Source organism: Rhagoletis zephyria, unplaced genomic scaffold (assembly GCF_001687245.7).
Source record: "Rhagoletis zephyria isolate East Lansing unplaced genomic scaffold, Rhagoletis_zephyria_1.1 Rzeph_scaffold_01211, whole genome shotgun sequence".
In the NCBI taxonomy this organism is placed as follows: Eukaryota; Metazoa; Arthropoda; class Insecta; order Diptera; family Tephritidae; genus Rhagoletis; species Rhagoletis zephyria.
This window is the reverse complement of record NW_016158295.1, coordinates 114,752-127,023: the sequence shown is the minus strand read 5'-3', so window position 1 is coordinate 127,023 and position 12,272 is coordinate 114,752. Positions and strand designations below refer to the sequence as shown.

General features: G+C 39.6%; 1 protein-coding gene across 1 annotated transcript; it reads right to left on the bottom strand.

The window, feature by feature from the left end:
* Window positions 1-5,699: 5,699 nt before the first annotated feature.
* Window positions 5,700-10,916, bottom strand: LOC108363186 (uncharacterized). Its single transcript, XM_017616468.1, has 3 exons — window positions 7,045-10,916; window positions 6,885-6,999; window positions 5,700-6,782 (listed from the first exon to the last, which is right to left on the bottom strand). The coding sequence occupies exons 1-3, from the start codon at window positions 10,914-10,916 to the stop codon at window positions 5,700-5,702; spliced, it is 5,070 nt and encodes a 1,689-aa protein (XP_017471957.1).
* Between the last annotated feature and the right edge of the window lie 1,356 nt (window positions 10,917-12,272).

Below are 12,272 nucleotides of genomic sequence, written 5' to 3'. Positions count from 1 at the left end.
CCTATTCAATGTTATACAAATAGGCGCGCATGTATCTACACATAGTTGCGACTTCCGTACCATGCGAGAGATTATTTTCAAAAGCTGGGGCCACAATCATCAAGAAATCGACTTACTGGAAAGCATCTGGAAAAATTATTGTTTTTGGGCAGCGCGACAAAATCCGAGTTTTTCAATTAACGGCTTATAGTACCTAACGTATTATTTAAACAATTTTACAAATTAGTATATACTCTTAATTTTTATCAGAATAACCATTAAAGTGGTCCAAAAATGTATGTAAAAAAATAAGGTCGCATTTTTAATGCCGCCAGCCTCTAGGATCGTTCTATACCAAAAAAAATATACCCCTATTTTTTATTTTGAAAAAAAAAATTAGGGTGTGCTCAACGCGCTCAAAGTTTTCAATGAATTTTATATGGGGAAAAAATAACTTTTCGTAGAAATAGTGTAGAATTCTTGAAAATCAATATTTTTCGATCGGAAAACTTTGCTTATCTTCAGGATATTCCCAGTAATAATACCCATTTGTTCCTTTAACAATTTTTTCATGGTAACTATATTTTATAGGTCCTAGAAAATGCAATGGGAGGACCAATAAAAAATCTTTAATCATAAAAATGGTTGAATAAACAATTGGATATTAATATTTGAAGTCTCCTGAAGAGAACCACAGTTTTACGATTAAAAAATATTGATTCTCAAGAGGTTTATACCATTTTTACGAAAATTTGTTTTTTCCCCATATAAAGTACATGGAAAACTTTGAGCGCTGTGAGCACTCCCTAAATATTTTTTGATTTCAAAATAAAAAAATAGGGGTATATTTATTTTCGATTCAGAACAATCCTAGGGCGTGGCGGCATTAAAATTCCGACTTTATTATTTTGGACCACTCTAATGACCATGGTATATTTCCGAAAGAAGTTGATTTGCGTCTAAATTTCTTTCTTTTTGTATTTCAAGGCCATCAGACAAAATGCCAAAAGTACAAATTCTAGAACAGCCACATAGAGCTTTGATGTAGAAGAAAACGTTGCTTTGGACAATGAAAGACCTATTATCTTCTCATTAAAAATGGATAAACATGATAACTTCTTCCAGAAATATAGCACTGTTACTCTGCAAAAAGCTGTTGAACAGTGTTATAATACAGATATTTTTTATTAATTAATTAATTTGTATGAAATAAATACAACCAAATAAAATACGAACATAAAAAGAAGCAAATTCTGTATCCTTTTTAAAAACAATTTATTGGACTTTATACTTTTTCTTATTTTTTGAGGGTCCATCCTAGTAAAACTTGTTTTAAAACTTTGAAGTTTTTCTTAAAAAAATCTAAAAGATTAATCTAAAATCAATAATGATAGTCACATAAGTTAATTTAGCACATATGTGATAGCGTTTTTTTAATACAAACAAACATAAACATATTTCAATGGATGTGATTTTCCAATATTATTATGCGTTCAAACTTTTAAGGTATTTCGTCTCAAATAAGTATATGTATATTGCATTTCTGTAGAACAATGATTCGCACCCAGTTTGAAAGTGCCACCAACTATACTGTAAAGCTTCTAGGACATTTACTATAGAACCGGGTCATTGTTGCCACCAGGGAGTGAAGAGAAAATAATTTATTTCGCTTTGCGAATAACCGTGCTATGAAATGACGCACAACTGGAGAATTTCAAGAACTTCTTCGCGGATATTTGTTAGGTTATTTAAAGCGGCAAATGACCTCCAAACCTTAATCTTAGCAGACGAATGTGCCAATGAAAATCGTAAACGTCAATTGTTGGTGAAATTGTTGGACCAAAAAGTTTCAATAAAATATATAAAAATTTTGGGCGGGACGAAGTTCGCCGGTCTGCTAGTGTTTAGTAATCTTAATTTAATATCCACATAGATTCTTGATATATTCGTCTTGCATTAGGACGGTAAGATGCTCCCTGAAATGAAGTGCAAAGATAAGGCAGATCGACTAGCTATTGTTATAACTGCAGAAAACGTGGAGAAACTGCTCGGCATTGCAAAACTTGAAGAATCTCGCGGTGAGAATATTGCTGATGCTACTGAAAGCTTCTTATGCAAGTGGAAAATGGATAGTTTGGTTGAAATCGTTGCTTTTGACACGACGTCGACAAATACTGACGTTGAAAAAGGTGCTGCACATTTACTTGAAGTAAAATTGGGTCGTGATTTACTTTTTCTACCATGCACCAGAGAACTGCTGGTTAAAGCTGTATTTGATTTGAACTTCGGGAAAACATCTGCATCAGAAGTTCCTATTTTTAACCACTTCTCAAAAAACTGGAAAACTATGAACATCAACAATTTTAAAAGTGGAATAGTGGACGGAGAAGTAAGAACAACATTGTCAGCAGCCGAAATAGAGATACATACAAATTTTTGCCTGGATGCATTAAAATTGGAGTACGCGCGAGGGGATTATAAGGAGTTGTTAAAGCTATCGCTGCTTTTTATTGGTGAAGACGTTCCAAATTTCGCACAGATACGTTTACCTGGAGCAATGACGCACGCAAGATTCATGTCTAAAGATATTTATTGTTATAACATTTTTTTGTTTCGCGAGCAATTTGAAATGACTGCTTTGGAAATGAAAAGCTTTCGAAACATTTCCATTTATTTGATGCCCACCTTTATTTAATTGGTTCGGATGTGTGAATGCTGTGAATGCACTGCGACTAGATTTACAATTAATTCAAGACGCGGTCGTATATTTCGACGAAGAAGTTTCGAACGCTTTATTATGTAAAATTAGAAACCACTTATGGTATTTGTCAGAAGAGGCGATTGCACTTGGATTTTTCGATGAAAAAATTTCCTTTGCATTGAAACGAAAAATGGTTCAAGCTCTTGGTAGTTTAGATGAAGAGCATGAAGAAATTGTAGTTCCAAAACGTTTAACTGTAACAGTCGAACAGATGAAGTCATTCGCGAATAGGGGTATAAGTGATTTTGTCACACCGCGCACAAAACTATTTTTTTCTCGCTTGCAAATCGATACTGATTTATTACAATTGGATCGGTAAACTTGGCCAGATAGAAAAGGTTATTGCGCAGGAAAAAGCGTTTGCCAAAATTTGACCGTTGTAAATGATCCTGCGGAAAGAGCGGTGAAATTAATCACAGATCTTAACCGTGCTTTGACGTACAACGAGGAGGACAATCAATATTTACTCCAAGTTGTAGAAAACTACAGGCAAAAGTATCCATCACACAAAAAATCATATCTTATGACACAAAATATTTAAAATAAAAAATGGGTTTTCCAAAAAAAGGTAAGGTTGGAATTTTAATGCCGCCACCTCCTAGGATTGTTCTATGCCGAAAAAGTTATACCCCTATTTTTTATTTTGAAATCAAAAACTATTTAGAGAGTGCTCAAAGTGCTCAAAGTATTCCATGTATTTTATATGGGGAAAAAACAACTTTTCATAGAAATGGTATAGAATTCTTGAAAATCAATATTTTTCGATCGAAGATCGAATGGTTAAATAAACAATTTTATCGATTGAAAAATATTTATTTTCAAGAACTCTTTACATACATGGAAAAAGTTTAGCGCCTTGAGCACTCTCTAAATATTTTTTAATTTCAAAATAAAAAATAGGGGTATATTTTTCGGTATTTAACAATCCTAGGGTGTGGCGGCATTAAAATTCTTACTTTACTTTATTTTGGGCCACCCTGACGTACATACATATTCATATATAACGTCTCATGAAATAGTTGAATAGTGTTGTGCTTTTTTAACCGATTTAATACTTCAAAAGCTTGCTGGAAAGGTAATTTTACGTTAATTTTAAATAAAGCTTAATGTAGAATTTTTCTAATATATACTTAAAAAAAAATAAATGCAAAATAAAAGAAATTGGTGTAATTTCGACATTTTTGGTCGAAAAAGCTCAACCCGGAACCTCTAGGAATCACCTGAAGGCCTTTAAACTAATTACGTATTTATTTATATACCCAACCTCAAATTATTCTGTGCGAAAACCTTTGGATTCATGCATTTCAAATTTTTCATACAACAAAAAGGCCACTCTAATATACATGTCACGAATAAAAAAATCTTGACGTGCTAGTAAAAAACCAATGATGTATTTTAATTTAACATACCTAGATAATTATTGGAAGAAGTAGCAAAATTTTAATTTCGCAGACCTGTGTAATTTATTTAACCCTTTCCCTGCATTTGTACAATATATTGTACATTTCATTTTTTGTAACATTGGAAGCGTGCTACTAAAAATCTTATTAACATTTTTGAAAACAAATTAAACTTTATGAAGTTTTGGAATGTCCCGAATAGTTTACGTAAATTTCAAAATCGAAAACGTTTCAAAAATATTTTTAGAACTTATTTTAAAAATAGATTATTTTATGAAATTCCAGTGACACGCAAGTTGTGGTAATTTACTGTACAAAAAATACGTGAATATAAAGTAAAATAGCTAGTAAAAGCACATAGTATGGAAATATAAAAAGCATTTCATCATATAAAAATGCTAAAATTAAGCTATCATGACTTAAAATATTTTCCCCGAGTGGTCAAAAAAATTTACAATATATTGTACATTTACACTGAAAAGTTGTAAGTGTCTTGTACAATATATTGTACAAACGTCCGCAAAGGTTGCAGCTGAACAGGCAATTAGGGTGGGTTTTGCCGTGGGTTTTGAAGAGCTTGTGCGCTCTTCTTGCAGTAAAGGGTAGGTTTTTGATTTCTTGATCTACTGAAGAGAGGAAAACCGGGAAGGTTTATTAAAACGGGTATCTTTTATTTTATATTGTAATTGTATATGAAATTTTTCAAAATTTCTTTATATAATTCTCTTCTCATGGAGAAAATTTGAATTTTTTTAATGCAAATCTTAACTAAATATACTTAAAAAGATATAAAATATTCATTCCAACATATCTGCAGTAAAATCATGTGAAGCTCTATGAACCTTGTAATTAAGAGGACACATTTTTATATTCATCAGGGACGGATTTGACCGGAAAGGGTTAATGTATTTGTAAAATATACATATAGGCGCGTATTCATAATCGTATTTGGTTCACACTTACATACGTCGAAAATATTTTAAGTTGCTACTAAAGTTATTTATATTCGGCTTAGATCCGACTTTTCAAGCTAAGCACCAACTTAAAAATTAGTTTTTGCTGCAGCTGCAAGTAAGCCAATTGTTGCCGCGAATTGCGTGTGAAACTCGTCTTTGTTCCAAATTAAAAGCGTTTGATAAACATTAAATTCAATTGTCTTTATTCACTAACAATAGCGCTAAATTTGTACAATAATTATTGCGGGTAAAGCGTTAGATAAAAACTACGAAATATTAAGCGGGTGAACTTCGCGGAGATTGCGGAAAAACGATGCTTAGCGAGCGGGTATTAACAACGAGTGAGTATAAATGTGCAAAAATGTACAAAACAAGAAGGGCGTAACAAAAAGAACGTCAAAGTCGTTAACCCGTATGCGCTTACATTGCTGACATTAACCATTATGTGATCATACACTAATAAACTTAAGAAAATGCATACATGAACTCAACATACCGCCGCGCTTGAACTACCTTGATACGTTCAATATAAAAGTTACAAATGCATAAACAATTTAATACTGGCAAAATTTCAAATGAAAATTATAGATAAGTTGCTATATACTAGACTTCTTCATGAAATATATCTCCTTTCGTTGGTAAGAGGCAGAGCTTAACTATGGGCCGAACTAGTTCGCCTTGCGGTGTCTTCAACGTAACCACTCTTACGCGCCCATCAGCACCAGGATGGCATTTAGTAACTCTTGCCAGCGTCCACTTCGTCGGAGGAGTAGGCTCGTTGCAGACCGCAACCACATCACCTTCTTCGATGTTGCGCGAAGAACGAAACCACTTGGTGCGACGCTGTAGACTGACGAGATACTCGTCTCTCCAACGCCGCCAGAAATGTCGCCTCATGGCAGAAATAGTTTGCCACCGCTGACGAAGATTTCCACAGAACCCTTGACCCTCAGGTTCTGGGATTGACTTTAGTGGTTCGCCAATAATAAAATGACCAGGAGTTAGGACTTCTAAGTCATCAGCATCTGCAGAGTTGTCACAGAGCGGGCGGGAGTTTACGCAGGCCTCTACTTCTGTCAACAGCGTGTTGAACTCTTCATAGGACAGTAGAGTTGCACCCAGTACGCGTTTCAGGTGATACTTAATGCGCTTGACGCCTGTTTCCCAGTATCCACCCATATGAGGTGCAGACGGAGGGTTGAAACGCCACTCGATGTTTGAGTCGGCAAAGAACGAACGTAGTTTAGCATCTGCCATGCACCGCTGGAATGCAATTCGAAGTTCTTTCTCAGCGCCGACGAAATTCGTGCCGTTGTCAGACGACATGACTCTGCAGTAGCCCCGGCGGCTTATGAATCTTTTGAGCGCATTCAGAAACGCTGGTGTTGACAGGTCTCCAACAAACTCCAAGTGCATGGCACCAGTGCACATGCATACAAATGAGCAAATGTAGCCCTTGGTCGCCTTCGCTCCTCTACCATGGGTGAACTTATATAAGTAAGGTCCAGCGAAGTCGACAGCGGTGCGGGTAAAGCAACGAGCGTAGGTGGTACGAGTTGCAGGTAAATCTCCCATAGATTGTGTGGCGAGATTGCGGTTTAAACGGGTGCATTTCACGCATTTATGATATATGCTACGTATAAGGCTGCGAGCACCAATAAGCCAGTATCGGCGTTGCAAGACGGTCTGCATAATGCGGGGTCCAGAGTGTAACGTGAACTCGTGAATATCGTGGACGATTAATTTTGCAAGCGGAGAGTTTTTTGGTAGGATGACTGGGTGCCTTACATCAGGAGTAACTGCAGCATGCTTCAAACGACCTCCAACACGCAAGACGTTTTTCTCATCGAGGTATGGCTGCAAGCGCAAAAGACTGCTGCGAAGCGGGATTGGCCTTTTTGCGCTGCAAAGAGAGATTTCGTTAGAAAAATAGAATGATTGGGTATACCTGATCAGGCGCAGTTCAGCTTCGGATAACTCTTGACAACTCGGAGGACCGAATCGCCTAGCAGCATTGAGCCGAGTATTCACTCGAGCGTTGACAAAGAACCTTAGCACGTAAGCGATGACACGGCGCAGTTTGGAAAACGACGAATACTTCAGCATTATAGGCCAGTGCTCGTTTGAGCTCGTAACATGAGCAACGACTTTGCTTCGAACGCCTATCTCGGTTGTGTGCTGTTTAGACGAGGTTTGTTTCCAGAACTGGTCAGTGCTCTTCAAGAATTCGGGGCCCGTCCACCACAGTTGTTGATGCTGCAGCTCAGATGGAGTTATACCTCTCGAGGCACAATCGGCTGGATTCAGTTCCGAGCGGACATGGTTCCAACACTCAGGAGGAAGAATTTCCTGAATGTCAGCGACCCGATTGGCGATGAACGTCAGCCATTTGCTAGGATGCGCTTGTATCCACGCCAACGTGATTGTGGAGTCCGTCCAGGCATACAGCGGATAGCGGAGATCGTCCCAACTGTGTAACACGCTTTGCACCAACTTAGCAGCGAGATGCGCAGCGCATAGTTCTAGACGGGGCAGCGTTGTTGTTTTAAGCGGCGCTACTTTGGACTTCGACGAGATCAGCGCAACAGTGACCCGGCCGTCGGGTTGCAAGGTGCGCGCGTACATAACGGCGGCGTAAGCTCGTTCGGACGCGTCAGCAAAGATATGCAGCTCAGTGAATGACCCAGTTGCACCTGAGCCAATCCAGCGAGTTACCTTCAAGTTCGAAAGAAGTTGCAGCTCCGAGCGATGTTCCAACCACTTCATTGCAGTAGAGTCAGGAATGACGTCATCCCAACCAACATTGTTACGCCAAATCTCCTGGAACCACATTTTCGATCTTATCGTCGCTGGAGCGAGCAGTCCCAGAGGATCGAAAAGCGTGCTAGCATCAGATAGAAAGGTTCTCTTCGTTAAAATAGCGGGTGGCTTCTTCAAATTAACCACGAACGTTAGGTAATCCTCTGCTGTATTCCACACTAGACCCAAAGCGTGGACATTCTCACCGTCGACTAAGTAGTGAGATATTGTTTTCGATGCATTTGATATTTTTTCGCAAAGTTCCGCACAATTCGATGCCCACTTTCGAAGCTCGAAGCCACCTTCTTTCAGGATTTCGGAGACATTTTGCTGTAAAAGTAGCAGCTCTTCTTTGGACGATGTACCAGTGATGAGATCGTCCATGTAAAAGTCTTTGTGGATGACAGCAGAAGCTTTCTCACAAATGTGCGAATATTTTGCGGTTTGTTGTAGCGATCTCACAGCTAGATGAGACGCGGCTGCCACGCCGTAAGTTACGCGCAGCATACGATAGTCTTGTATGGGTAAACTCGGATCTCGACGCCATACAATTCGCTGTAGATCAATGTGCTTCGGTGCTACGCATATTTGGCGGTACATTTTCGCAATGTCCGCGGTCAGTGCATAGCGATGCGTTCTAAAACGCGTTAAAATTGAAAATAAGTCCTGCTGCAGTTGAGGACCGACAAATAATGCGTCGTTCAGCGAATTTCCGGTGGCCGTTTTAGCCGACGCGTTGAAAACGACCCTCAGCTTAGTGGTAACGCTCGAATCCTTTACAACAGGGTGATGCGGCATGTAAAACATTTGATTCGTTGATTCTGGTGCGAGCTCCATATGATTCATGTCGAGAAGTTCCTGCATGAACTCATTGTAGCGTAGCCGCAGGTCGTCGTCCCGAGCAAGGCGCCTCTCGATGCGTAGTAGGCTTTGGACAGCATAACTTCGCGAATCGCCCAGAAGTACGTCGGTCTTCAGCGGCAGTTCAACTACAAAGCGACCGTCAGGTGCTCTTTGGTGCGTTGTTTCGAAGAGTTCTTCGCAGTGACGCTCTTCGTATGTGAGGTGGGTCTTTTGCGGAGCTTCTTCTAACTCCCACAGTCTAGTAAGAGCTCTATCCAACTGGACATCGCAGTGCAGCGACTGTAGGCGAGGTGCAGCAGGTTCTATTCCGTCGACGCTTCCAAATAGCGTCCAACCAAAGACAGTGCGCTGAGTCATCGGCGTACCAGGTGGACCCTTACGGACTTCTGAGCAAAGGAGCTGTTGCATGACGTCCATACCAACCAGAATGTCGATACGCCCGGGTTTCATGAACTGCGGATCGGCTAAGAATAAGCCTTGCACATGCGGCCACGCTAAAACTGACAAAGTCTGTGTGGGCAAGTCGCTTGTAATCTTGGGTAAGATTAACGCGTTGATAGGGAAGCATTCATCTAAACAATAAGACGACAATGAAAGTAATACCTCACCTCTAGAGCGGCCTCCTTGCGACGAACCGATGCCAGTAATGGATACTGCGGACGCTTTTCGTGGTAGACCTAGACGTTGTACACATGCCTCAGTTACGAAGGACGCATGCGAGCCGGAATCAAACAGCAAGCGCGCGGTTTGCCAATGACCACAACAATCGCGGACTTTGACTAGGGCGGTAGCCAATAGCACAGTTCTGTCTTTTGGACGCGGCGGGTTGGAGCTAGCATTCAAATACGAGGATGTCCATGCAGCAGCGGAGCCTGTGGACGAGGCGATAGCGGATGAAGTGTTTGCGTTTGATTGTAGTGCGGCATTCGGTGCGAGAGGGGATGGCGTGACAGGAGACGCATTGTTGACAAAATGAGCGGTGGTTGTGACGTTAGTTGTAGAGGAGGCATTATGCAGCAGCGTGTGATGACGTTGCTGGCAGATCCTGCATGCAGAGGAGCTATTACATTTTGCCTTGTAATGACCGGAGCTTAAGCAGTTCGTACACACGCGCGCTTCTCTGACAAACTTCGATTTCGCGTTTGAGTCCAGGTTGCGAAACTTATCACAACTATATATTTTGTGAGGACCTTTACAATAGGTACAACCTGAGCTGTTTTGTTCCTGCACTGCGTGAAACACATTCGTGGACTTGCTCGCTGAAGTGGTTTTACCCTTGGTGGGTAGTGATGTTGACGACGAAAGCATGGCCAGAGACCGACACCTAACTTCCAAAAACGTGGACAGCTGCTCGAACGACGGAGGCTCATCACTGACGAGTGATAGCTCCCACTGTTTACGCGTCTCGAATGCTAATTTGTTTACTACTTCGTGTACCAACCAATCGTCCCAAAACTCTACTGGTCGACCTAAAGCCTTAAGTTCGCGTATGTGTTGTTGAAATGCGTCGATTACACTTTTTATTGTGTCAGCAGTATCACTAGTAGCCTTTTTAACATCGGCCATAGCTCTGAGATGCCCTTCCACTATTACCCGCATGACCTTATAGCGCGATTTCAAAAGGTCCCAAGCTTCATCGTAATTAGCGTCACATATTTTGAAGCCACTTATAATTTTTAAAGCGTCACCTTTCAAACAACTACGGAGATAGTGCAGCTTTTGTCCGTGCGACAATGCGGCATTACTATCCACCAGCGAAGAAAATGCATCAAAAAAACCAATCCATTCTGTGGAGTCACCCGAGAATGTAGGCAGCTCCATTTTGGGCAGACGTATCGATGCAGACACTGGCATTTGAGCGGGCGAGGGGTGTGATTCGGTACGACACTTCTGTACGCGATTAAAATTGGCTAAAGCCGTAGAATACCAAGTCTCGGCTTGAATTCGCACATTTTCTTCGACCTCTGTATTATCACTTCCGCACGAGAGTTCTACCGCGTCATGAGCGGTATTGAAACGAGCCCACTGTTCGTTAAGGAGTTGCAGATAACTTTTAACACTTTCTGCGTCCATTAAAAATGCTTCGTCAGTGCTCTTAGCCATATATCGCTTGATGGCATTGAGCGCAGAATCGCGCGTTTTAACGAAGTTCGACATTTTTCGTTTTGCTTTTGACGAGTCGTTCGTAGGTCACAAATTTAATATTTGGCACTTGCAAAGGGCAATTGAAGGACGCGTTAGGTTTATAGAGGTTCTTAAGGTTAAATGAAGGACGACCGCACCAATGTAACAAACGATTTAATGCGCTGAAATCGGCTCTATTTGTTTAAAATCCACGCACGGGATTTTTTTTAGCCTTAAAGTAACTTGCCGTAATTACTTAACTGGGGTTGCACTTTTGTGTTTAGCAGGGATCGCAATTATAGCTCTAGTATTTTGTTTTAGTTCACTTGCGGGTAGCACTCTGTTTTCTTTAGTTTTTATTTGCGGATTATACAATCTAGACTTTTTCTCGTACGTATGTATGTATGTACGTATATTTAATATTCATACAAACTAGCAAGCGGAATTAGCAAATCCGGACCGAAGGACCAGCAATGTTGCGGCGAATTGCGTGTGAAACTCGTCTTTGTTCCAAATTAAAAGCGTTTGATAAACATTAAATTCAATTGTCTTTATTCACTAACAATAGCGCTAAATTTGTACAATAATTATTGCGGGTAAAGCGTTAGATAAAAACTACGAAATATTAAGCGGGTGAACTTCGCGGAGATTGCGGAAAAACGATGCTTAGCGAGCGGGTATTAACAACGAGTGAGTATAAATGTGCAAAAATGTACAAAACAAGAAGGGCATAACAAAAAGAACGTCAAAGTCGTTAACCCGTATGCGCTTACATTGCTGACATTAACCATTATGTGATCATACACTAATAAACTTAAGAAAATGCATACATGAACTCAACACCAATACTAGATAGAAGTATTTTATTTAATTAAGGAACAAAAGACGAAATATGTGAAAGTGAAGTTGATTGGGCGTGATTTTAATAATTTCAAATGATCTCTAACTCATTCTAAAAAGAAAAGTTTACAAAGACCGATCCATTGTAATCGGAAGACAAAAGTTTAACCGTTAAACTTTAACGGGTATTACAATTTTAATAAAGCTATAGCACAATTTTATAATTGAAATGATTTAGATAAATTATCAAATAATAAGTCAATTTCAATTCACAATTTACGTGTGTGTTTGACTGCGGTTGTTCTGCCTCTTTTACACCATTAACAACAAAATTATACCTTCTTCTTTTGCTAAAACATGCAATGAAAGTAAAAATTAATGAGCGAATGATCAAACTTGATTTTATATAAATATTTTGTTGAGAAATGAATTACTACTTTATAGCTTAGTTTCACATACATTTCGTACCATGTAATACAACCGTGCATTGCAGATGTTATGCACATCTTGTTCCTAATTATATTATCATGCATTTATACTTTGAGCTTC

Excerpts from the sequence above, each read along its gene's own strand:
- LOC108363186 (XM_017616468.1), bottom strand. The coding sequence starts at position 10,916 with ATGTCGAACTTCGTTAAAACGCGCGATTCTGCGCTCAATGCCATCAAG. Across the intron at positions 7,000-7,044 it reads GCTGAACTGCGCCTGATCAG|CGCAAAAAGGCCAATCCCGC; the intron begins GTATACCCAATC and ends CTCTCTTTGCAG. Across the intron at positions 6,783-6,884 it reads ATGCTGCAGTTACTCCTGAT|ACCGTCTTGCAACGCCGATA; the intron begins GTAAGGCACCCA and ends CGCATTATGCAG.